We start from the raw sequence: 22,444 nt of genomic DNA, 5'->3' as shown, positions 1-22,444 counted from the left end.
ACATTGAACTACGGTTACCTCTGGCCCTCAGAATACTGTGTCCAAAGCAACTCTGCAGCAGCTCGCATTGTCGGTCTTACTCCCTCTCTCCCGGGACTTGGCTTCTTGTTTCTTCCCCATGCCTCCAACACTAGCCCCACGAGCCTCCCTTGTGTTCCCCATACATCCCTAAGTGGTTTTTGCTTCAGGGCCTCTGCGCCTGTTCCCTAAGCCTGATCTACTCCTCCTCCTTCGGGACTCAGTTTAAATCACCCCAGCGAGGACTTTTCCTTGTCCAACTAATCCAGAGTGGCCCGTTTCCATCCCTACTCATTCTTCATCACAGCTTCCTGACGGTTTCTTTCGGTGTTTTTTTTCCCCCCAAGATTTATTGATATTAGAGAGTGGGAGAGAGAGAGAGGAACACAGATCTGGTCCGGTATGCACCCTGACCCGGGATGGAACGAGCAAGCTCTGCACTTCGGAGGATGCTCCCATCAAGCTATGCAGTCAGGACTATTTCTTTGTTTTTCAATAGCGGGCACATTTAGTTGTCCATTGTCAGCCCTGCCCACCAGATGGCGCTCCAGGACCGTGGATAGCTATTTCACTTTGCTGGTTCTCCGGTGGCTGTCTTCGAGATGGTATTCAATAAAAGTAGACTGAACTGGATGACTTTATTTACAGAAGTGAGGTCAACAATGAGACAGTACGGACTAGCCTGCTGGTCTAGCCCTCATGCACCAGGCAGGGTAGGAGAGAGTAGCTGCTGCTGTGTCCAGCCTCCACCAGCCTCACTTCCAACAGATGATGATGTTGGGGTCATTTTCCAGCCGTTCATCCAGCTCATGGTAGCTCATACCTGGGTGGTGGAGGTGAGGTCAGCACCCTTGCCCTGTGCCCTGGCACCCTGCTAAGACCCCACCCCAGTTGTCCTGCCTGCCTCTACCCGTCTTGCAGCAGATCTCATCATAGCTATGGCAGCCTGTGTAAAGCCGGGCAGGGTGGCTCCGCTCCTCCCGAGACACCCGCACAGGGTACTTCTGCAGTCTCCGGATGAGGGTCTTCATAAGTCCAAATTGGATCAGCTTCCTGGGGTATGGGTCGAGGGAGAGAGGGGTGATGACCTGGCCAGGCCTTCTTTCACCTTTTCCTGCAGTTTCCCCTCCAATTTTGTCTCAGTGACCAGACTGGCTTCCAAAGCCACCACCTCCAGGAAGCCTGCCTATACCAGCAGTGCCTCATGATTCTGCTCACTGGAAATCTCCTGCTTCCTCTCTAACCCAGGGCTCCAATGAGACAGAGAGGGTGTATCTGCCCTCAGGCAAACCTCTTACACCCCCAGGGAACCCCCTCTGACCGTTCATCAACGTGCTGTAGCTGCTGGGGGTGGCGGCCAATGAGGTCTCTCACAGTAGTGCCAGGGCTCAGGCTGCAGTACAGCTGGAACACATCCCGGAGATTGGCCCTCTTGTGCCCTGTGGGTGGCAGGGCTCAGCTCTCCGGGTGGCTCTGACCTCCCCAAAATGGCTTCCCCAGAGCCCACATTACCTTGTTTGGTCACATAGGATAGACACTCCTCCTGCAGGGACTTGTCATCAACCAGGTCCTGGACCTTGGGTGTCGGGCAGTATACATTGGAGTACTGGAGAGTAGGTAGCAGGAGGCACAAGAGCTTGAGTGAGGGGCTTGGAAATCTGACCCAGCCCAGTCTGGCCCAGCCACATGACCCGCTCTTCATATAACCAGACCCCAGACTCACCTACCTGGAGGATGGACACCAGGGTCACAACGCCATAGTACCTAGGAGAGAGAGTGTGCTCAGTGTCTGAGGGCCATGGCTTCCCAGCCCCCACACTCTGGGCTCTTTCCTGGCTGGCAACCCTATCCTGGGCATGCCCGGTGCCCCACTCACAGCAGGTTCTGAATGGCAATGCGCACCAGGTTGAGTTCCACGTCTGCCTCGGCTGAGATCTTCTGGACGTGACGGAAACCATCAATGTAGGGCAGGATCTGGGCAGAGCGGGGCAGGGTCAGCAGAGGTGGGACGTGGTCAGGGATGTGGCCAGCCCTAGGTGATGATACCCAGGGAGGGTTAACACACCTGTTGTGTGGTGAGGTCCCACTGGGAGTTGAAGAAATCCTCCTTGTCCTTGGTAAAGACAGGCACATCGTATTCCTGGGCCACAGGAGGGTCAGGCCGCTGCTCAATCACCTTCAAGTGGATGGTGTTGGACTCATCTGCAGGGGGCCCCACCCATATTCTCAGTGCCATCTCTTCCAAGAGACACTCAATTACCATACAGTTCTCCCAGTAACCCTTGAGGCAAGCAGATGGCTCTGGGTAGGGCCAATTTTCCCCTCTTATAAAGCCAGAGACTAAGGTCCAGAGAGAGGAAGGAACCTGCCCATGGAGCAGAGCTGGAGAGCTCTGCTGGCCTCCCCAGCCCCATCCCTAGTCCTATCATGCTCTGGACCCTAGACATCATCAACTCAGCTCATGGCCATTTCCTGGCCACGAATTTGTTCATGAGTCTTGTTCTTGGTTGGGCTCCCCCTCCCTTGTCACATTCCCATCCCACTCCTACCCCTCTGCTGTCCTTGCAGAGGCTAGGCCATACCGATGGGCAGCGTACACCGGCCTGAGGCATTTAGCTCCTCCAACAAGATGGTCATGATGGGCACCAACTTCTGCTTGCTCTCCTCCGTTGACACGAAGCTGCTCTCTAGCTGGATGGAGCATGGATAGCATGGTGGGCACAACCCAGGAACCCTGGCTGACATCCCGCCCTGGCAGGTTCCAAGGTCTAGAAGACTTTGGAGACACGTGAATACCTTCCCCAACTCCGCCTGCCCATCCACCCAAGCCCATCAGGTTGCAGACCTCCAGCGTGGTCAGGTAGCCAGCCAGCTTTTTGACGATGGGCTCAAGGGCACAGGTCTTGGCCTGGGCATCACACACAAAACCTAGGTTGAAGAGCAGGGCATTGCGGCTGTACTTCTTGTGCTCGATGCACACGGGGCAGCCGATCAGTTTCTTCTCCATGGCAGTGCTAGATAGAACAGGTGGGAACAAAGTCAGGCTCCTCCTACTCCCCAGTCTGTCCACTCCCCCTGTATACCCCCCAGTTAGGGACCTCACACAGTGATGAGCTTGTTCTGCAGCTCCGGCTTGGTGATGATGTATACCTGGACCATGTCAAACAGTTCCCGGGAGATGAAGTCCTCAGGAACCTAGGGAGGGGAGTGGCAAAAGGCTCATTAGTGGACCTGTTGGACTAGGCAGGGTAAACAGTAAACCCCGCAAGACCTGAGCCCTCTTCTCCATCGTTTCTCCTCTCCCATCCACCCAGGCTTACTTCTCCTTTGCTTTCAAACACGTATGTTCTCACTTGCCTCCTGGCTTTTACATATGCTGTTTCCTCTACCTGGCACACTCTCTCCCCAGTCACCTAAATTTCTACACATCCAGGAATACTAATGGCCCATCCACACCCACTTGTCGTGGGACCTGACTCCGCCTCTCAGTCACTACAGCCCCATTTCCCACAATCACTGCCTCTATGATGTCTGTCTTCTCTGCCACGCCGGAAGCCTGGGACTTGAGTCTCAGTATCCTGTCGGTTCACGATTCTCCATGAATGAAGGAGTAGCGGGCCTATGTGCAGCGCGGGAAAGGGGATCCACCGCTTCCAGACAGCGGGCTAAGCTCCCGAGAGCGTCCCTATTACCCTCCCAATCCCGCGAGCCCGATGGCACCTGATAGGTGATCTTGGGTCCCAGCGTAGGGTGGAACTCGCTGAAGAATATGCATTCGATGCGGCAGCCGCTGCCCATGGCGCTAGCGGAACCCGGGACTGTAGCTACAATCGCCCGGAGCTCTAGAATCACGTTTAAGGAAAAGATCCAAGGCCTCGGCCGCCGGGTCAAGCACGCCTGCGCACTCACACACCCCCTGAGGCCGTCAGCTCAACAACGCCTGCGCAGCGCAGCTCAGAGGCGTGGCCGCGGAGGGGGGGCTCGTTCCAGGAAGTCCCGGGTGGGTAAATCATCACACCCGGAAGTGAAGCGGCTCCGCGACGGAGCGGCCGCGCGGGAAGCACGGCTCTGAGTATCTCGCTTTCTAACGAGGAAACCACTGCGTCCGGTCGGCGCTGCGGGTGAGACAGGCGAATCCCTAGCTTGGAGGGGCAGCGTACCAGCGGCACATGAGGCAGCTGCGCGCGAAGGGATTCAGGCTGCAATTTGGTGGCAGCTGGGAACTACAGTTTCCGTAGCGCTTCATGCCCTATCAGCGGGCGCTCCCGCCTGGCGACGGTGTGGTGCACGCTGGGATTTGTAGTCTATTACACAGCTTTGCGTATCCTACCTGGAAAGTGGGGCAGTGATCAGTGCCAGTTCAGATGCAGGTACATGCTGACAGGCTTGTACAACAGCAGGTCCTCAGCTGTTGTTAGTGCCTGTCTTGGTACTGCCCCTTCCTACCTTCACCTCTTGGAAGAGAGTGGCATTCTGCCCTGCAACACTTGCTCGAGTGGGGAGTGGACCGTGGATGCCCGGCATCCTTGCTTACTCTACTATTCTTTCAGGCTACAGCCACCGGACTGGTTGACCATGGCCCTTTCTGTGGAGACCGAGTCGCAGATCTACCGAGCTCTACGCACAGCCTCTGGGGCTGCTGCCCACCTTGTGGCCCTGGGGTTCACTATCTTTGTGTCTGTGCTCGCCAGACCGGGCTCCAGTAAGTAGAATGCATAGTTAACTTCTGGGATGGAAAGTGCCACTTGTCCTGGGGAGCAGGGATGATAGAAAGTCTGGGCCTGACTCCTGGGAGAGGCCTGGCTGGATGAGGGACGTGCTGTGCTGGAGGAATAAGGGGGTTGGCGTAGATGAGCTGGGGACTCGGCTAGCTTGGCTAGGTCCCGGAGTCACCTGGCTTCTCTCTTTGCCTGGGTGCTTCACGTGGCTGCCTCTTGCAAAGCGCGGTGAGCAGGAGGGAGGATGGCTAGAGGAGTGGCCAAGCATCGTCTCTTTGACACGGGGTAGGGGGCAGGACGAGAGGGTAGGTATGGGGTCAGCTTGTTGCAGCAAGAGGGGCTCACATTTGGCAGCACTTCCTTGGGTAGTGGCCGGTAGGTACTGGTGTGGCAGGGTTCTCCTTCCTCAGCCTCACAAGACCTCTTCTCATTCCAGGTTTGTTCTCCTGGCACCCTGTGCTTATGTCTCTGGCTGTAAGTAGTGGGCCTGGCCAGCTCTTAGGGGCGGGAGGGAGCATAGGTATGGGTGGTGATCCTGGTGGCCCTGGTGGCTTCTGAGTCCTATGGTCACTTTATTATCTGTTTGAAGAGATGGGATGTGGGATTGCTGGAGCTGCATGCTTCAAACTCCTGCCCGTGTGTGTGTGGAGAGAGAGAGAGATGTATATCCCAGACATGAACCAGAGTACTCAAGACCCAAGGCAAATGGATAGGGTTTGTCTAAGCACAAAACGAGGCATTATCCACCTCCAGGCAGGATGCTTAGAAAATGCATTTGGGTGTACTGCTGTCTCTTTTTACCTTAACTTATAGCGATGCATCTAATTTTCCCTGACATATTGCACCTGCTTGACCAGCTCTGCCAAGAAATTGTATCCAGCCCTGTGTTGGGGAAACAAAGCTTGTGAATCATTTATACGTGCCACATCTCAAACCTTGTGTATGCTGGCTAACAGCAGAGATGTCATTTCAGAACAGTGCCTAGGAAGAAGTGTGGAGGGTACTTCTTGCCTGTTCCTCGGGACAGATGTTCTGTCTCAGGTGGAGTTCTCCACTCCTGCCCACTGAATGGATCCTTTGGGCAGTGGGGAGAGTGGAGGGGACTCTGCACAGACGGAGTGGCAGCAGATGTTGTCTAAATCCCTCATTGCTTCTGCGGAGCACCCTCACTCAGTTCCATGCCTGTCTCCCCAGTTCTCCTTCCTGATGACAGAGGCATTGCTGGTGTTCTCCCCCGAGAGCTCGCTGCTGCGCTCCCTCTCACGGAAAGGCCGAGTGCGCTGCCACTGGGCGCTGCAGCTGCTGGCCCTGCTGTGTGCACTGCTGGGCTTGGGCATCGTCATCCTCCACAAGGAGCAGGTTGGCAAAGCCCACCTGGCCACGTGGCACGGACGCGCAGGGCTGCTGGCTGTGCTGTGGGCGGGGCTGCAGTGCTCAGGAGGGGTGGGGCTGCTCTACCCCAAACTGCTGCCCCGATGGCCCCTGGCCAAGCTCAAGTTGTACCATGCCACTTCTGGGCTAGTGGGCTACCTTTTGGGTAGTGCCAGCCTCTTGTTGGGCATGTGCTCACTCTGGTTCACTGCCACAGTCACTGGTGGGGTTTGGTACCTGGCTGTGCTCTGTCCTGTCATCACCAGCTTGGTCATCATGAACCAGGTGAGCAATGCCTACCTGTACCGCAAAAGGATTCAGCCGTGAGGTTCTGAGACAAGAAGCCTGGATTTGCCCTCAGTCTAAGAGCTGCGGCAGGGACCTCCTGGACTCTCAGCTGACTAGGTCACAAAGCCACCTCAGGCACTGTGTGACACTGTGCTTGCTCCTCACAGTGGAGTGCCGCCTCCTTCCTTCTCTCCCATCTCACAGGAGCTCATGGATCACGTGTCTGGATGAAGTCAGGGTTGCAAGACTGCCTCCCCAGCCACACAACTCAGACTTGTACTGGAATTACAGGGGAAGAAAAGTAAAATAAAATAAAATAAGAAAATGACTGAAAAGACCGGATGGGAGAATGGCCTCAAGTTGGAAATGGTTCCAATGCCGTCGGCATGAAAAGGGGCAGCGGGGCCCGAGGGCACCCGTCCGTGGCCGCTCAGCGAGGGGCGGAAGCTCTTCAGTCCCCCAGCCCTGGGGCCTGGCTGCTGTGCAGCCTGGCCACCAGCTGTGAATGGCATAGCTGAGTGTCCTTTCGGTCTCAGCTGCCCCCTGTGCTGGGCAGAGCTGGACAGTGACAGGATGGGAGCTGGGCCGGGCTGTCTCCACACGTGTCGAGCACTGAGCACTCCGTCCTGGAGGTGAACCATGGATAAGAGTAATTGCTTACAGAGAAGCCTCACTCATCAGACCCCCTGGGCAGGGCCTCCCTGCCAGATAGAAGGGAGAAAGGACATGAGTAAGGGTCTGAGGTGACAGCTCTGGAAAGATTGCTGGACAGCGGGCATGTGGCTGGGGAGAGGGAGGGGGGTGAGGGGCCTCTTCTCAGTGGGAGTGGCCCTGGGAACTGAGCCCGAGCCTAGAATCAAGTCCCTGCCTGACGGTAGTTCAGCGGGATGAGGGGCTGTGCAAGGTGGTCTGACAAAGCCCAGGAGTCATACCTCAAAGAACGGCTTTATTGATACTGTGTGGCCGGGCTCAGCCGCCCGCTCAAGTGGTCCTGTAGAAAATACTTGGGCACTGTGGCTGTTCTGGCCTAGGGACAGCTGTGGCCACAGCAGAGGGACCGGTTATCTTGACATGAACAGAGTCATCCCAGGGGTGAGTGGGGATGTGCAGCCCTGTGCTGGCTCCTGCACTGGCTGGACCCTCCAGAAGGTTTTTGGCAAATCCTTGCCTTGGCTCAGGGCTCTTGGCAACCAGTGTCAGGCATGAGGGCTGTTGGCCCAGAAGCTGTGGCACCAGCACCCCTGCAGCCACTGCTCGGGGCGGCCTGCTGAGGTGCGGTCTTCCCTCAGACAGCTGGTGCTCCGGAGGCCCCGTGCCTGACATAGTGGTTGTCTGGAGTTGGAACCAGGTAGCCAGAGGCCTGGGTAGTGTTGGCGAGAAACAGCAGAAGGCAGTGGGATCCCCTGCAGACCATCTTCCTCCTCCTCGGCGTAGCCGAGAGGGTATCGAGGGAGGTGTGGGAGAGGAGGCGCTACGCTCAAGGAGGTCTGCAGTTACAGTTTCGGGGAAGCTGCCTCGAAGGTGATCAGGCTGGATTCTGGGGCAGCTCCCTTCCCTGGGAGTGTGGGGGCCTTGTCTGAGGGTGAGGGGCTCTCCACCTTGGCTGCAGCCTCCTCTTCGTCGTCGTCCATGCTTGGCCAGACAGACTGGTCCTCTACTCTTTTCAGTCGCTCATTGAGGGCCTTCAGGGCCAGTTGCCTGGGGCCAGAAGAAAGATGACATGTCACTCTGAGTTTGGACATGACTCATACCCTACATTCTTCCCTCATGGAGCTGACCCCCTATCATTCCGACTCCTCAGAAAAGTCCTGTGTGTTTCCCTTCCATAGGCGGGGCTCAGGGCCCCCCAGGAACTGGACCAGGGCCCACTCTACCATCAGAATGAGGATCTGAAGGCTGTGGAGCCTTCCTTCCATAGCTGGGGCACTCTAGGCTGGGAAGGCTGGCTGGGTGTCTGCCAGACTGCCTGTCCGGCCAGCCCAGAAATGGTTCTGAGGTGCTAAGGGTGGGCAGAGCCGGTGCCCCAAGGCAGATGGGTGGAAGGGCAAGTCCCTGGACACACGAGTTTGGCTGGGTATTGGCATCACTGGGGAGGGTGATTACTTCCCACCCTTCCTCGCTAGGCGTGTTTTCAGCTGGTAAGGGTCTGTGGGGAAGGCTGGGACTCAGCACCGGCCTTGGCTCTCAGCCTGGGAAGCTGGGCCAACTTGGATAGCCTATCCCTCCTAACCAATTATAACCTTCCCAGAAGAATCCCCAAAGCCACGAGGACCTGTGTTAAAACAGCCCACATGGGTAGGGCACAGGTCAGAGCCTACTGGTTCTACTGGGCAGACTCGCGGAGACCCCACTCTGGGGGGAAGTGGGAAAGTTCACTGGAAGGTATTTATGTGCAGTTGGCCCACCAGGAGGTAGAATGCTGCTAGGTAACATTTCCAACAGTGGCCACTGTGGACCTGATGCCTCAGCCTCTCTGTGCCCTGAGCATGGGGGACAGTCTGTATAGCCTTCCAAGTTCTGGCTAAGAACCAAAATCTCCACCATGTCAGGGAACATGACAAGAGAGCCAACAATGACATGGGTACAAAAGGCTCCAGCACCCTTCCACTCTGTCTTCAAGGCCGTGACAATCCTCTGCTGCCACCCAGGCCCATCCTGGAGATGGCTTTGTCAATTCTGTCAAAGCCCTGCCAAGGTAGAGAGGTAGTGACTTGCTAGTCACTTCCTCACAAGGGTCAGAGGCAGGAAGTTCTGTGTCACTCTAATAGCCTTTTGAGTCTGGGAGTGGCAAGCAGCAAGATGTCAAGGTGGTTGGAAGGGTAAGCCCCATCCCCAAGTAAGCTCACAGTCACAAGGCTATGCCAAGAATCTACCTCCTGGCACCTCCTGCCCACAACCTGCCTCCACCTCCACCTGTCCATTTCCCTGGGACTGAACAGAGTCGTTCTGAATGTCCAGCCAACCCTAGCAATCCAAGACCTCTCACTGGCAGGGTCTGCCACTGTCGCCTGGCCTCACCTGAAGAGCTCTGAGGACAGCTCAGTTTCTACCCAGTCCAGCCCTGCTGGCTCCACCCCCTTCACTGAATAAGGCTAAGACAGACCTCGGTCCATAGGATCCATCAGCTGTAGAGATAGAAACTGTAGGGCCTACAGGAATGCCTGGCAGCACCTGCCCCCTGGGACCATTGTGATCTGTGGCTCTCTCAAGCTGGGGACACCTTCAAGGGATGTATCCCGCGTTCAGCTCCACAGTCCTGGTGCAGAGTAAGCCCAGGGCTACCTCCAGTTGAATTCAGAAAGCTGCCAAGAACCCATTCCACAGGTGAGTAAAAGCAGAAGCCTTTGACAAAGGCAGAAGGTAGGAGGCGCCCGCTCCAGATTTCACTGCTCAAGTAACTGCTTAAAAAAAATAAAAAAAGCTGGCCCTGGCGGTTGGCTCAGTGGTAGAGCGTTGGCCTGGCGTGCGGGGGACCCGGGTTCGATTCCCGGCTAGGGCACAAAGGAGAAGCACCCATTTGCTTCTCCACCCCCTCTTTCCTCTCTGTCTCTCTCTTCCCCTCCCGCAGTGGAGGCTCCATTGGAGCAAAGATGGCCCGGGCGCTGGGGATGGCTCCTTGGCCTCTGCCCCAGGCGCTACAGTGGCTCTACAGTGGCTCTGGTTGCGGCAGAGCATCGCCCCCTGGTGGGCAGAGCATCGCCTAGGCGTGCCAGGTGGATCCCAGTCGGGTGCATGCAGGAGTCTGTCTGACTGTCTCTCCCCGTTTCCAGCTTCAGAAAAATACAAAAAAAAAATAATAATAATAATAAAAAAAAGCCAAAACACCTCAAAATAATGTTGGAAACGGGCTGTGACCACTCAAGTGAGGCCACAGACCTGGGAGCGAAAGCACAGGATTTAAAAAGATCTGTCCTGCCCTGGTCAAGGTGCACTGAGTAATGAACTCAGCTGGGCCTCCTGATGGTACAGATGGCTTGGTTTACAGATAATGAAAAGGGTGTCTCCATTCCCTGGGGTCATGTGGCCTGTCTCCTGGGTTCGGTAACATGCTGGCCTGCAGGGGTGTGTGTGTGTGTGCTGTAAGTCTAGTAATAACCCAGGGTTCCCGCTCAACCAGGGGCAGAGAAACACAGTAACGGAATGAAGGCCCAGGAAGAGGGCACGGTTCAGCAATGGGAAATTGGGGTGATTCAGTCTCAAGGATCCCAGGTCTCCTCTGCCACTCCCTCTCATGGACCAGCAGGTTGTTTTCTGGTTTCTATAGAACCAGTGTCTAGGATTCCAAGATTCTGAGCCCATTAGCCCCTCACACGGTACCAAAGGAAACTGGAAATTTCTCGAGACTCGTTAAGGGCCTGCATGGTGAGAAAGGCAATACTCCCCGATATTGGAAAGCAACCACTGGAACCCAGATGCTTAAATGCTGAGCTCCTCAATGCCACCATCGGATTTGATCTCTTTCTGAATCCGCCCCAATACCTGACCCTTGGCCACCTTTACAGGGCAAGCACCCTGCAAGACGGAATGTGACTTAATATACACTCTCCTAGATCGACAAGTGTTCAGAAGATTCCACAGTACCTTCTCCGCTCTGCATCTTGAGGGTCTGTGCCTGGGAGGCTGATGGTGATGGAGGACGGGGCCCCCACATCATAGCGCTTCACTGTCTTCTGGCATATCTTTACCTTCACCAGGAGGCTGTGCACCAAGTTCGCCAACAGCCCCACCACAGGCTGCAGGATCTCAGGGAAGAAGGTGGCAAAAGCAAAGTGGTCAGCCATGTCCCCTCGGCCTCGGCTGTGGCGCTGGTAGAAGCGAAGATACACCCAGCTGGAGAGCAGCCCGAAGCCATAGGAGGCCAGCGCCGGGCTCTGGAGCAGCGTGGCCAGCCGCAGTAGCAGCAGCAGCCCCAACAGCAGCATGGGCACCACGCTGATGCGCACCTGGGGCACTCGCAGGACCACACAGTCCCCCATGGTTTGCTTAAGTGCCACCAGGACACCACCCAGGAAGCCCAGGGTGCCGTGTATGCGGATGGTAAAAAGGTAGATCAGGTTGAAGGAAGCCATGTAGGTGAGGAGGTAGGCGAAGGCCCCCAGCAGCCCTACAGACACGTTCACCACTGAGAAGAAGATGAGCAGCTCCAAGGCCCCCCAGAGGGGCTCCAGTAAACGTCCAGCCACCACCACGGTGGCCAGGCTGATAGCCACATCCCACACATGCTGTTCCATGAGCCCATGGGTGGCCAGGGTCCAGATCCAAAAGTTGGGCGGAAACAGATAGCCCGGGGTGACCGCCAGGCAGCCCGTGTCCACAGCGAAGGACAGCAGGTAGAGGAACAGGACCGCCGCGCACAGGGCCTTCACCACCACGCTGGCGCTGGCCAGGACGGCCCCCAAGTGCTGGCGGGCGCCCGGTAGGGCGCGCTGCATCTTCCCGGCGGGCCCCGGCCGGAGGGAAGGGTCTAGTGGGCGAGGGGCCTCCCCGGGGCCTCGTCCCAGTCCGGCCCCGACGGGAGGCCCGGCTCCGGCCTAGTCACTGGCCTATGGCCCCGCTGAAGGTTCCACTGCTGGTAGGGTCGATGTCGGTTCCGAAGGGCCGGGCCCGGCCTGGTCGCGGGGCCAAGGCCTAGGCCCCTCTCCGGGAACCTGAAGGCAGGCCCTGGGCGGCGTCGGCCCGCCTGCCTGACCGCCCTGTGGGCCCCGAGCCAGGCCGAGTGGGCTGGCTTTGACCTCAGGGCTGGGACTACTCCATCCACTCCGGGGTCCTACGGTCCGGTCCGCGCGGGACTGGAGCCTAGTTCTGGGTCCGACTCAAGTCTGGTCAGGTCCGGCTCGGCCTGGATCTTGGATTCGATCTATCTCCTCCCTTCTCAGGCGCCGACAAACAGGGGCGCTGCGCCTGCGCGCCCCGGGAGGCGGCGGGATGCCCTCGCGGAGTAGGACTTTGGCTCTGCGGCATGCTGGGACACCGAGTCCGTGGCGGAAGCTGGAGACAAGCGGAAATCGGGGATCTGGGTAGAACTACAAGTCCCAGTAGGCTGTGCGCCCGGGCCGGGCCAGTAGATGGTGAGAGGAGGTGTGCTTGGATTATAGTTTTTAGGACCGTTTCCACAGGATCTCAGGAGATGGGAGTGTTGGGGGCCGGAGCGTGGCTAACGTTGGGAACGCGGCGGTTACCCAGGGCCCCAACTGCATGCCACATATTTGCTTAATTCCCCTAAAAAGTGTGACTTCGCATGTATAGATGAGTAGGTGTGTCCTTGTGGGCAGGTGTGTAAGAATGTTGGATGGTCTTGGTGTGTGTGTGTGTGTGTGTGTGTACTATGCGCGAACTAGAACTTCCATGGTCTGGTATAATCCTGACTCAGGTTGTATGGGATGTTTGGGGCCTGACCCAGGTTAGAATTTTTGCTCTGCCATTTGGCAGCTGTGTGACATTGACCAGGTTCCTGGACTTTATTGAAACTCATGTTCATGGACCATAAAATGGAGATGACAGGACCTACCATGAGGGTCTAAGGGGACTGGAGTGTAAAATGCCAGTTCACTCTGGGTACACCATGAGTGTATTGCCCAGGCTGTCCTTGTTACAAGTAGGGTAGAGCCACGATTCAAACTCGGGTTTTCTGCCCCTCAACAAACTTCTGAATGCTGGCCCAGAGGAAGAGAGGCTTCCCCACAAACTTGGACAAGACTGGTCTTGAGTCCCCACTTCATTGCAACGGTGGCTTCTGGAGGGTTGTGTTCTGTGCAATCTGAATTTATTTTTGTATCTTGAGCTTTTTTTTTTTTAATTAATTTATTTTTTACAGAGACAGAGTGAGTCAGAGAGAGGGATAGACAGGGACAGACAGGAACGGGAGAGAGATGAGAAGCATCAATCATTAGTTTTTCATTGCGCGTTGCAACACCATAGTTGTTCATTGATTGCTTTCTCATATGTGCCTTGACCCCGGGCCTTCAGCAGACCGAGTAACCCCTTGCTGGAGCCAGCGACCTTGGGTTCAAGCTGGTGGGCTTTTGCTCAAACCAGATGAGCCCGCGCTCAAGCTGGCGACCTCGGGGTCTTGAACCTGGGTCCTCCACATCCCAGTCTGACGCTCTATCTACTGCGCCACCGCCTGGTCAGGCTCTTGAGCTACTTTTTAAAAATGTGCATATAGCCTGAGCAGGCAGTGGCTCAGTGGATAGCGCATCGGACTGGGATGCAGAGGACCCAGGTTTGAACCCTGAGGTCGCCGGCTTGAGTGTGGGCTCGTCCAGCTTCAGTGCAGGTTCACCAGCTTGAGCATGGGATCATAGACATGACCCCATGGTTGTTGGCTTGAGCCAAAGGTGGCTGGCTTGAAGTCCAAGGTTGCTGGCTTGAAACCCAAGGTCGCTGGCTTGAGCTAGGGGTTACTTGCTCTGCTGTAGCCTCCTGGTCAAGGCACATATGAGAAAACAGTCAATGAACAACTAAGGTGCTGCAACGAAGAACTGATGCTTCTCATCTCTCTCCCTTCCTGTCTGTCTGTCCCTATCTGTCCCTCTCTCTGTCACACACACAAAAAATTAAAATGTACATATAGCTCTGGTGGGATAGCTTGGTTGGTTGGAGCATTGTCCTGAAGCACAGAGGTTGTCAGTTCGATCCCCAGTCAAGGCACATACAGGAACAGATTAATGTTCCTGTCTTTCTCTCTTTCCCTTCCTCTCTCTCTGAACTCAACAAATAAACATTTTAAAAAAGTAAAATTTAAAATGTGCATGTAATTAAAATAATTACATGACAAAGTGCATTTATAAAGTGCAGAATGCATTTCCTTCAGCTACTGATCTCCGTATGACTGACATGTGCACAAGCCTCTGGATTACAGAGGGCGTTCACACCCTTTACTTTTGTCTAGAGTCTGAGTTCCCACTGGATGCCACCCCAGGGTAAAGTTGCCAGATTTAGCAAATGAAAATACAAGGTGCTAAATCAAATTTGAATTTCAAATAAACAATGAATAATTTTTAAGTATAAGCATGTCCTCATTTTTTAGTACAAGTATGTCCCATACAATATTGGAAACATACTTAAAAATATTTATCTGAAATTCAAACTGTATTCAATGTTCTCTATTTTATCTGGCAACCCTACCCCAGGACCTCCAGGCTGTTGCAGGGCATGGGGGCTGTCTCAGAGGTTGCTAGTTAGGCGTTGCTCTGTGGCCAGCTCCCACAGAGGAGCAAGGAAAAGTGTGTTCGCTAAGGCCTGAAACACTCTCTTTCATTTATTTAGCATCTAAGCCCCCCACCCCCTAGTCACAGGCCACCTGCTCTCAGAAACCTTTGCTGATTTCTTGTCCTTCTCATCTGGGGAGAAAGGATTTCTCCTAAGTCTCAATTTGCTCATCTGCACTACGGGGATAAACTAGCACCCAATCTAAGGTTGGGAGGACTCAACCAGAAGCCATTAGGTGAGTGCTCAGTGTGTCCTGTCATCAGCACTGGGAAACCTATCTGTACTGGTGGTTATAAGTCTTTCCTCTTTAAAGGAACTCAAAGGTCACATGGACTATTAGGAGTTGGGATCAGCCCTGGTCGGATAGCTCGGTTGGTTAGAGCATCACCCCGAAGTGCAGAGGTTGCTGGTTCCACCTCCAGTCAGGGCACAGACAGGAACAGATCAGTGTTCCCGTCTCTCTTCTCTCCCTTCCCTTCTTTCTAAAGTCAATAAATTAAACATTAAAGAAGAAGAGTTGGGATTAAAATGAACAAGAGAATTGGATTTCAGCCATGGCCGGGTAGCTCAGTCGGTTAGAGCGAGGACCCAATATGCCAAGGTTGAGGATTCAATCCCCCATCAGGGCACATACGAGTCAACCAATGACTGCATGAGTTAAGTGAAACAACAAATTGATGTTTCTCTCTGTCTCAAAAAAGCAATAAAATGTTAGTGTATTTCCTGTCCCAGTGTGAGCAGCAGTAGCCATGAGAGTACTGGGTCTTGAGCCTCCCCTGGGCTGGGAAGAGCAGTGGTCATGCCTGTAGGTAGACTAGACACTGGGTCCTCAAGCACTAGGTTCTGGACTCGGGCCAAGTATTCACTCTTCACTTCTGATGGAGGACCGGCCACTAGGCTGGGGTGGTCTGACCGGGTTGTTGGACGCCTGCCTAAATCTACATCTCATCTCCTTGAGCCTCTGGGAATTTTTCTGGATGCTTTTGGGATTATACAAGACAAAGGATTCAAGTATCTGCTAGTTAGGTCCGGGAAGCAGGAGGCTTTTGTCATGCTGTACACCCACCCAAAACCTGGATGCTATGGCCTTCACTCCTAGCCGAGTGCTCCGTGGGGCTTTGAGGTCAAGGCGGCCTGCATGCAAGCTACCCAACCCTCATCCCAGGGCAGACACAGTGGATGGGAACCATTTGAAGTGAAAATATGAACATTATTTAATAACTGATCTTCTGTAATAAACCATTTGAAAATATTTTACAAGGAATCACACACACAATATTTTACAAAGTTTCTTGACTTTTTTGTCGCTGTTGTTTTTCCGACTTGTCTGTACAAAATAGAACAACAACCAAAAAAAAGGGCAGAAAAGAGGAAATGGCCCCCCAGTCCTCCCCAGATCCCCCATGCCCGTGAGGGGCAGCTAGGTCAGGTGGGTGATGAGAAGGATTAGACCCAGCTGGGGGTTGGACAACTACCTGATGGGGATTGTTTTGTCTGTTTTTCTGTTTTTTAAACTTAAAATATATATTTTTCTGTATATGTTTGATTTTTTTCTTTAATTTTTATATTCTCCATTGAGCACCTGACTACACTACAGTTACACACACGCCCCCTCAAGACATGGCTGGCATCTAGGCTGGGTGTACAGCATGGGTGCCCACCCTGGCCCCAGCAGCAGGCATGGACCGTACACACACACTGAGAAAGCGACAAGCAACATGACATTAATTAACGGAGCCATTAATTAATGCTTCCCCCTCCCCCCAGTCCATCTCAGCCCCATGGCCGCCTCCCCCTGCCCTCGGTCCCCCACCAGCCCCCAGGCTGGGATCCTTTAGAGGAAATGACCAGAATGAATGGTGTGAAGAAGTGTGCCCAGGCCCAGGCTCTGTGTGCACAGAGTGTGTATATATGTGTATGCATGTGCGAGTATGTGTTCAGCAGGGAGGAGCAGTTTGGCCTCCTGGGGGGCAGGGGGTGTGTGTGAATGGGAAGGAGGCGGGAAGTGGGCACAGGCCTGAGTGTGGAAGGGCCACGTTGAGGGTGGGATGGCCTAAGCCAGGAGTAACCAAGTCACCCTGCTAAGGCAAAGGGCCATGTCTGGTGAGGGTTCCTCTGCCAAGGGGTGCAGGCAGTGGCATGTGGTCCCACTCGGGGCCTGACACTAGTGATAAATGGTTACAATGAGCACCTGGGGGGGATGAGGGTCATTTAGGGGATTCTGGCGGCTAGGGTGGGACAGAGGGATCTTCACCCCCTGTCCCAGCATTTGGCACTGTTTGACATTCAGCTTTAGAGATGGAGGACCAGCTGGGATGCAGGTCAGCTCAGAGGTGGGTGGTGAGCAGGTAATGGAGTGTGCATGTGTGAACCCTCCCACCAACCCCTCACCCTGTGTAAGGCTTTGGGAGCCCCACCCCACCCCACCCCACGGTGTGCGTGTCTGTGTTGGTGTGTCCTCTGGATATGTCTAAATGTCTAATGCGAGTCCAGTTTCCACCCCCAGGGCTCCAGGTGTCTGGGGTTGAGTTTGAGCAGTTTTACTGTCCCTGTCTGACACCTGCAGGGCTTGGGGGCGGGGCGGGGGTGGGGAGGGGAGGTAGACCTGAGAGGAGCAGGCCCACTGGGGGGGTCTCAGGGCCGCCCTCCGGCCAGGACTGAAGCTGGGATGCACAGGGCTCAAACTGCCCATCTCAACTTTCTCCGATATTCCCAGGGAATTCAGATTTGGTCCTAGGTGGGGCAGAAGAGCCAGGTTAGGGGAGACCAGCGGGGCAGGGCCCAGTTCTCCCGCACAAAGGGAGCTTGAGGCAAGGCAGGCAGTGAGGCCTGGTTTGGCACCAGTACTGTGACTTCACTGCCCCAACCCTGGAGGTGGGTAAGTCCAATGGGAATGAAGGGTCTGGAGACACTTCCAACAGTTCAGCAGCAGATGTGGCCAAAGACCTGCGGCAACGTCCTGTGGGACCCTCCTCCCAACTCCAAGGCTGACTTTGGGGGCCTGGCATTCAGGTCCTTCAGTGAGATAGGGGGCGAGGATCTAAGGTGGGGAGTGTGGGGCGGGACAAGTGGGGGGGGGGCGGGAGGCCTGTGGGGGAGGGAGGGGGTGCGCTCAGAGGCGGCGGGAGGCGTGGACATGGGCGTGGACTTGAGCCTGCGGCCCAGGAGGCAGGCCCAGGAGGAGCAGCAGCTGCAGGGAGACCAAGACGCCCAGCGATGGCGGGAAGGACGCTCCGCGGCCGCAGTCTGAGGTATCTTCCTGCGGAAGAGACAAGCTGGTCGGCCTGGGCGGGCTGGGGCAGTGGAGGGCGCAGGGCCACGCCAGCCTGTGGGAGGAGAGCAGGTGTCCAGGCCACCGACCCCTACTCACCGTGGCGTTGTAGTCGAAGCAGATGTGCGGGCCTCTCCGGTACCGCGGTCTCTGCACCAGCTCGCACTGCTCCGGGCCGTCCGCTGGGCATGGGTGGGGAGTCAAGGAGGCTGCCGCGCGCGGCACAGAGGGGGCACGGAGCGGGAGGGGAGCGGGCGGCAGGGGGCGACGGGGGCAGGATACAGTGCGTCTCCTTCTGCAGCAGCCGGGCAGCCTCACACTGGCTGCACAGCGGCTTCTCGGCCACCACGAAGAGGAGGTTGGTGTTGGTTAGCCTCTGCGCGTGGAACAGCCTGGAGGCAGCCCAGAGGAGGGCTGTGGAAGTTTGCCCCGCCCCGCCCCCTCCCCACCCGCCTCGACACTCCCCTCCCCCGCCCGCAGCCCCCCCTCCAGGCCGCTGCCCGCACCTGGAGCAGTTTCCACAGTCAATGATGGCGTTGTAGGAGGCATTCACCGATCCGAAGTAGTACTGGGTCTGTTTCATAACGCAACTGCTCTCGCGCGCCTCGGGGTTCCCCTCGGCCTCCGCGGGGTCTGCGAGGACCCAGAGCGCCTCAGCCTCGGCCCTATACGCTGGCACCGTTTGGGGCCTCAGCCGCGCTCAGCTGGGCTCAGCCATAAACCCCGCCCGCCTTCCCTTTGGGGTTGGTCTCTGCACAGATTGGAGATGCGGTTTGAGGAGGGGACTCCAAAGCTCTGCCTACCTCCCTGGAGCCAGCTATGGTAGATGAGGCCATAGAGAAGCTGCTGGAACAAGGACCTGCAGGGCATGGGCCACGGAGTGGGAGCGGTCAGCAGAGGCCAGTGCTTTGCCCCATTTGTCTTGAGCCCTCCCTGAGCCCTCTCCCCGTGAGGACTCACCAGGCCGCAGCTGACGTCCACCAGGCCAGGTTAAGGAAGTCTGCAATGGTGGGCTGCAGTACAGGGAGAGAAGCATGGGCTGCCACCACTGCCCCTGGACCCGTGTCACCCCCAGCTCTCTCACTGGATGTGGGGGGTCATCTTTGGGCAGGCCTCCCAGCTCCCCATAGCTCCAGGCAAGGCATTGCTGGGGCTCACCACAAAAACACCCCGGGGTGCAGCCCCCAGGTTGCCTGGGGGCTGGGGGGCACAGGCTGCCTGATAGTCATAGGACTCCTTGCGGGTGTAGAAGGAGTTATTGTAGAGTGCCAGCATCAGGTGGGCATCCACCTCACTGAAGAACCTGCCCACCTGAGGGTGCGAGAAGGGAACCAAAGTCACGGGCTGGCAGTGCCACGCCCCCAGAAGGCTCATACCAGAACCCACCCCTTCTACCCTTTTCCTGACCCTCACCTGGTCCCACTGATGGTTCTGGTTTGACAGCACCAGGAACCCCCCATCATCAATGAGGACACAGAGCAGGTCCTGAGAGTTGGGGGAGGGAGAGGAAGATGGAGAGGGTCTCGGGCCAGACTTCCCTCCCCAGACCCTGGCAACCCACTGGCCGAGTGGAGGAGGCACCACTTCCCCCAGTGCTGGTGACGTCATGGTGGGGGTGGGCTACCAGGTGCAGCTGGGACTAAGACGTCCAGGAGTGGGGTAAGCGAGGGTTTGGGGCACACGCACCTCATTGTTAACCTCGCAGTCCATCTCACAGTGGCTGCTGGGGCTGCACTGCTGGGCAGAGAGCAAGAACCGTAAGGTGCCCACCAGTTCTCCCCCTTCCATCGCCCTTTACCCACGTGGGTTCCCAGGCCATCTGCAACAGCCCCTACCTCCCCATAGGCACCAGGGCCACTCTGAGTGGGAGGACTGGTAGGGGGTCCTGGGGGCTCCGGAATGGGTACTGCTGGGCTTACTGCCCCCACCCCTGCACAAGTACCTTCTGAGGTTGGTCCTGGTGGGTACGGTTGCTGGCTAGCACCTTGAACTTTTCAGCCCAGGCCTCTAGATCTAGCTTAACACCCACCACTGCAGGGGGGAGAGTAACAGGCCATCAGGGCTGCCCGCTGAGGCGGCCCCCTGCCCGTCATCTCCCTGCTTCCGCCACAGGCACTCACCTGCCGGTCTCAGCGTGCGTCCACTCAGGCTGACCTCCACAGCTGTGCTGACAAGGATGCCCACCGTGTCATTCTCTAGCTCCAGAGGCCTTAACAGGGCTGGGGTTAAGGGCGGGGTGTGGTGGGGCAGTCAGGAGTGGGGGCGAGAAACCACACTGACTGCTCCATGCCGAGTCCCGAGGACCCAGGAGCCCAGGCCATGGCTGGCCCCAGCCTAACCCCCAGCATCGTGTTGGGCGTAGCCTCGCCTTCCCTTCTCATCTGCCTGAATCTCAGCCTGCCTCACGTGTGGGAGGGGTCTCAGCTTCCCCTGCCGCCCTGCACCTGGGAGGACGCTCACCATCCTGGTGTGGAGGCTTGAAGACGTAGCCTCGGTTATCCAGGCTGCGGCGGTAGAAACTGGCGTTGAAGGGCTCAGGGTCCTCCGTCCAGTCCTCAGCTGCCCTGTTCACCCCAGACACGCAGAGATTGTTGGAAGGGGTGGCTTATGGGGGACAGGGGTCTCAGCAGGTGCAAAGAGGTCTTTGGGCAGCATGACAGGGGAAGGGTCCCAAGCAAGGGCAGGGTGTCGGGTAGCAGGGTAGGTCGCTTACTTGTTGGGGAATACTCGAGTGATGCCGCCATCAGTGGCAGCGAACACAGCCAGGAGACTGTACCTGGGGGCAGCAGGGAAGTGAGGTCACAGGCCTGCCTTCGGCAAGGTAGGGTCAGGGCCCCTGGGACCGCTCCAGCCTCCTGCCACCGTGGGCATGGTGGTGCCTACGTGTTAAGATCCTGGTCCCGCCACACGCGCTCCACCAGCTGCTGTGTGATGCCCGTGTCCAAGATCAGGTTGTGCAGAAGGAAGTTGTTGCCTGGAATGGGGAGGGCAGGGGTGGAGGGGGCATCTTCTCATGGCTCCATGCCCACTTATCCCGTCCCCACAAGGCTCCACAGGAGCCTTCCCCCTGGCCTGGCCCAGGCCTTGCCCTCGGCTTGGGCCTGAATGTTTCCACACCGGCGCGGTGCCTGGGTTCCTTGGGGCTGACCCACCAGGCACTCACACTGCTTGGAGTCTGGAGTCACTTTCTCCATAAGCTCAATGAAGTTTTTCAGGAACTCGGTGTTGTTTTCTGAGGCATTCAGGTCCTTGCAATACTCTCTAGGGATGGAGGGGGGCAAGAAGAGTGGGCTTGGGGGGCTGGACAGGGCAGAGGGTCAAGGCTTTTCAACAGGTCTTCCTGGTCGTTGGCTGAGAAGCCCAGGCCTCAGGGAGGGGCAGATGTATTCTTACAAGTTGTAGCCACTATAGGCCTGGCAGGCTCATAGGTCTGAGTGGGGGCAGAGCTGACAGGAAGATCTATTTCCTCTATCCTGGAAGGTTCTCCCTCTTGGGTATGGCCCTGAAGAGCCTCCCACCTCTCCTGTGTATCTGGATTCAGATGGAGCACCCGGGAGGCCCTCCTGGTGGGCTCACCCACCAGTGTGCTATAGCAGTCATGGGCACAAGGTGGGTGGAGTCCCAGCACCAGCTTAGTCTGCGGAGTCTCAGACCTCATCTGCCCTCATCCTGCCGCTTCCTGGCTTTTGGGCAACTCACTCAAGCTCCCTGAGCTTGTTTTTCTCATCATACCACAGAGGACGTCATCAAGTCGGTGGGAACACGTGGGTCCTCGGGCTGGCTAGGCCCTGTGCCTGGAACGCTCTTGCCCCAGAGGTGGACAGGCCAAATCCCTTACCTCCTCCAGGCCCTCGCAGGGCTCAGAGCAGGGGGGCGTGCAGAGGCCTGTCTAGGCTCTGCTCCCAGGAAGTCATGGCGAGCAGTCCTCAACCCTGGTAGACGGAGAGGTCTGTCTCTGCCACCCAGCTCCTCACTCCCACCCCTGCATGAAAGACCTCCTACCCACTGGCCAGCATTGCAGCAACTTCGTGCAAGTTTTTAAAATGTGCTGCTTCCCCAGCCGCTGCTAGGGCCCAGAGCTTGGTGAAGGCGCCTGGGACTGGTCTCAGCTCCACCTGCTCCCTGGCCCTCAGAGCCTCTGTGCAATGCACAGGTTACACTTCTACATGTGCAGGCCACACCTGATACACCCAGAGTAACACCCACACAGCTGGGTTTGAGGTATGTGTCACCTGGAGCCCCCCGTATATACATCAATATTTGTGGGTTACTTTATTCACTCACCCAACATGTATTTGTTGAGTTCTCCCAAACCAAAGACACAGAGGTGACAAAGAATATAGTGCCTGTCCTCAAAGAGCTTCCTCAGGGTCATATGAGCCACATAGGCCTTTTCACACATTTCCACAGTCAGTAATGCACACAGCCCACCGCACATCTACACTCAGACTCTTACAAACATCCACAAGGACTCACAAGTACAAACACACGTCTACAGAGAGTCAGAGAGAAATTTGTGGGTGCATGCGTGCACGTGCACACACGAAGCTTAGGAGTGTCCAGAGCC

At 56.4% G+C, this 22,444-nt stretch overlaps 4 protein-coding genes across 8 annotated transcripts in view; 1 reads left to right on the top strand and 3 right to left on the bottom strand.

Annotated features, from left to right (window-relative positions):
* Positions 1-637: 637 nt before the first annotated feature.
* On the bottom strand, positions 638-3,960 carry NPRL2 (NPR2 like, GATOR1 complex subunit). Of its 2 annotated transcripts, XM_066245198.1 has the most exons (11): positions 3,739-3,960; positions 3,122-3,213; positions 2,864-3,032; positions 2,601-2,709; positions 2,084-2,220; positions 1,895-1,992; positions 1,746-1,782; positions 1,531-1,624; positions 1,340-1,457; positions 929-1,071; positions 638-841 (listed from the first exon to the last, which is right to left on the bottom strand). In XM_066245198.1, exons 1-11 carry the CDS (start codon positions 3,814-3,816, stop codon positions 774-776), a joined length of 1,143 nt encoding a protein of 380 aa, XP_066101295.1. In that variant the 5' UTR covers positions 3,817-3,960; the 3' UTR covers positions 638-773. The 2 variants fall into 2 exon arrangements, with proteins under 2 accessions (XP_066101295.1, XP_066101296.1); XM_066245199.1 differs by lacking the exon at positions 3,739-3,960 and having other exon boundaries at positions 3,117-3,213.
* Positions 3,961-3,991: 31 nt separating this feature from the next.
* On the top strand, positions 3,992-6,731 carry CYB561D2 (cytochrome b561 family member D2). Its single transcript, XM_066245201.1, has 4 exons — positions 3,992-4,139; positions 4,569-4,720; positions 5,173-5,210; positions 5,931-6,731. Exons 2-4 carry the CDS (start codon positions 4,594-4,596, stop codon positions 6,432-6,434), a joined length of 669 nt encoding a protein of 222 aa, XP_066101298.1. The 5' UTR covers positions 3,992-4,139; positions 4,569-4,593; the 3' UTR covers positions 6,435-6,731.
* A 593-nt stretch (positions 6,732-7,324) lies between these two features.
* Positions 7,325-12,339, bottom strand: TMEM115 (transmembrane protein 115). The gene is made up of 2 exons (XM_066245134.1): positions 10,977-12,339; positions 7,325-8,093 (listed from the first exon to the last, which is right to left on the bottom strand). The coding sequence occupies exons 1-2, from the start codon at positions 11,825-11,827 to the stop codon at positions 7,889-7,891; spliced, it is 1,056 nt and encodes a 351-aa protein (XP_066101231.1). The 5' UTR covers positions 11,828-12,339; the 3' UTR covers positions 7,325-7,888.
* A 4,877-nt stretch (positions 12,340-17,216) lies between these two features.
* The window catches only part of CACNA2D2 (calcium voltage-gated channel auxiliary subunit alpha2delta 2), a 136,365-nt gene continuing 131,137 nt past the window's right edge, over positions 17,217-22,444 (bottom strand). For 2 of the 4 annotated variants that reach the window (XM_066245272.1, XM_066245274.1), the window contains 15 exons: positions 21,041-21,138; positions 20,761-20,851; positions 20,591-20,653; positions 20,338-20,441; positions 19,998-20,096; positions 19,820-19,908; positions 19,564-19,614; positions 19,291-19,362; positions 19,036-19,188; positions 18,838-18,890; positions 18,681-18,736; positions 18,384-18,510; positions 18,160-18,269; positions 17,977-18,059; positions 17,217-17,865 (listed from right to left, as the gene is read on the bottom strand). In XM_066245272.1, coding sequence (XP_066101369.1) covers positions 17,719-17,865; positions 17,977-18,059; positions 18,160-18,269; positions 18,384-18,510; positions 18,681-18,736; positions 18,838-18,890; positions 19,036-19,188; positions 19,291-19,362; positions 19,564-19,614; positions 19,820-19,908; positions 19,998-20,096; positions 20,338-20,441; positions 20,591-20,653; positions 20,761-20,851; positions 21,041-21,138 — 1,396 coding nt within the window. In that variant the 3' untranslated portion in view covers positions 17,217-17,718. The remainder of the gene's footprint in view (positions 17,866-17,976; positions 18,060-18,159; positions 18,270-18,383; positions 18,511-18,680; positions 18,737-18,837; positions 18,891-19,035; positions 19,189-19,290; positions 19,363-19,563; positions 19,615-19,819; positions 19,909-19,997; positions 20,097-20,337; positions 20,442-20,590; positions 20,654-20,760; positions 20,852-21,040; positions 21,139-22,444) is intronic. The other 2 variants (XM_066245273.1, XM_066245275.1) reach the window with 1 other exon arrangement.

The sequence above is a fragment of the Saccopteryx bilineata genome, chromosome 10, assembly GCF_036850765.1.
Source record: "Saccopteryx bilineata isolate mSacBil1 chromosome 10, mSacBil1_pri_phased_curated, whole genome shotgun sequence".
Classification (NCBI taxonomy): Eukaryota; Metazoa; Chordata; class Mammalia; order Chiroptera; family Emballonuridae; genus Saccopteryx; species Saccopteryx bilineata.
Note: the sequence above shows the minus strand (reverse complement) of the source record. Positions and strands in the feature narration are given on the sequence as shown.

What these genes read in the sequence shown, in the direction of transcription:
- NPRL2 (XM_066245198.1), bottom strand. Translation starts at nt 3,816, where the DNA reads ATGGGCAGCGGCTGCCGCATCGAATGCATATTCTTCAGCGAGTTCCAC. An exon ending in ATCCTATGTGACCAAACAAG is followed by an intron (nt 1,458 to 1,530) that starts GTAATGTGGGCT and finishes TGCCACCCACAG; the next exon opens with GGCACAAGAGGGCCAATCTC. An exon ending in CTACAGCACGTTGATGAACG is followed by an intron (nt 1,072 to 1,339) that starts GTCAGAGGGGGT and finishes CCCATACCCCAG; the next exon opens with GAAGCTGATCCAATTTGGAC.
- CYB561D2 (XM_066245201.1), top strand. Translation starts at nt 4,594, where the DNA reads ATGGCCCTTTCTGTGGAGACCGAGTCGCAGATCTACCGAGCTCTACGC. An exon ending in GCTCGCCAGACCGGGCTCCA is followed by an intron (nt 4,721 to 5,172) that starts GTAAGTAGAATG and finishes TTCTCATTCCAG; the next exon opens with GTTTGTTCTCCTGGCACCCT. An exon ending in CTGTGCTTATGTCTCTGGCT is followed by an intron (nt 5,211 to 5,930) that starts GTAAGTAGTGGG and finishes CTGTCTCCCCAG; the next exon opens with TTCTCCTTCCTGATGACAGA.
- TMEM115 (XM_066245134.1), bottom strand. Translation starts at nt 11,827, where the DNA reads ATGCAGCGCGCCCTACCGGGCGCCCGCCAGCACTTGGGGGCCGTCCTG. An exon ending in CAAGATGCAGAGCGGAGAAG is followed by an intron (nt 8,094 to 10,976) that starts GTACTGTGGAAT and finishes TTCTGGCCCCAG; the next exon opens with GCAACTGGCCCTGAAGGCCC.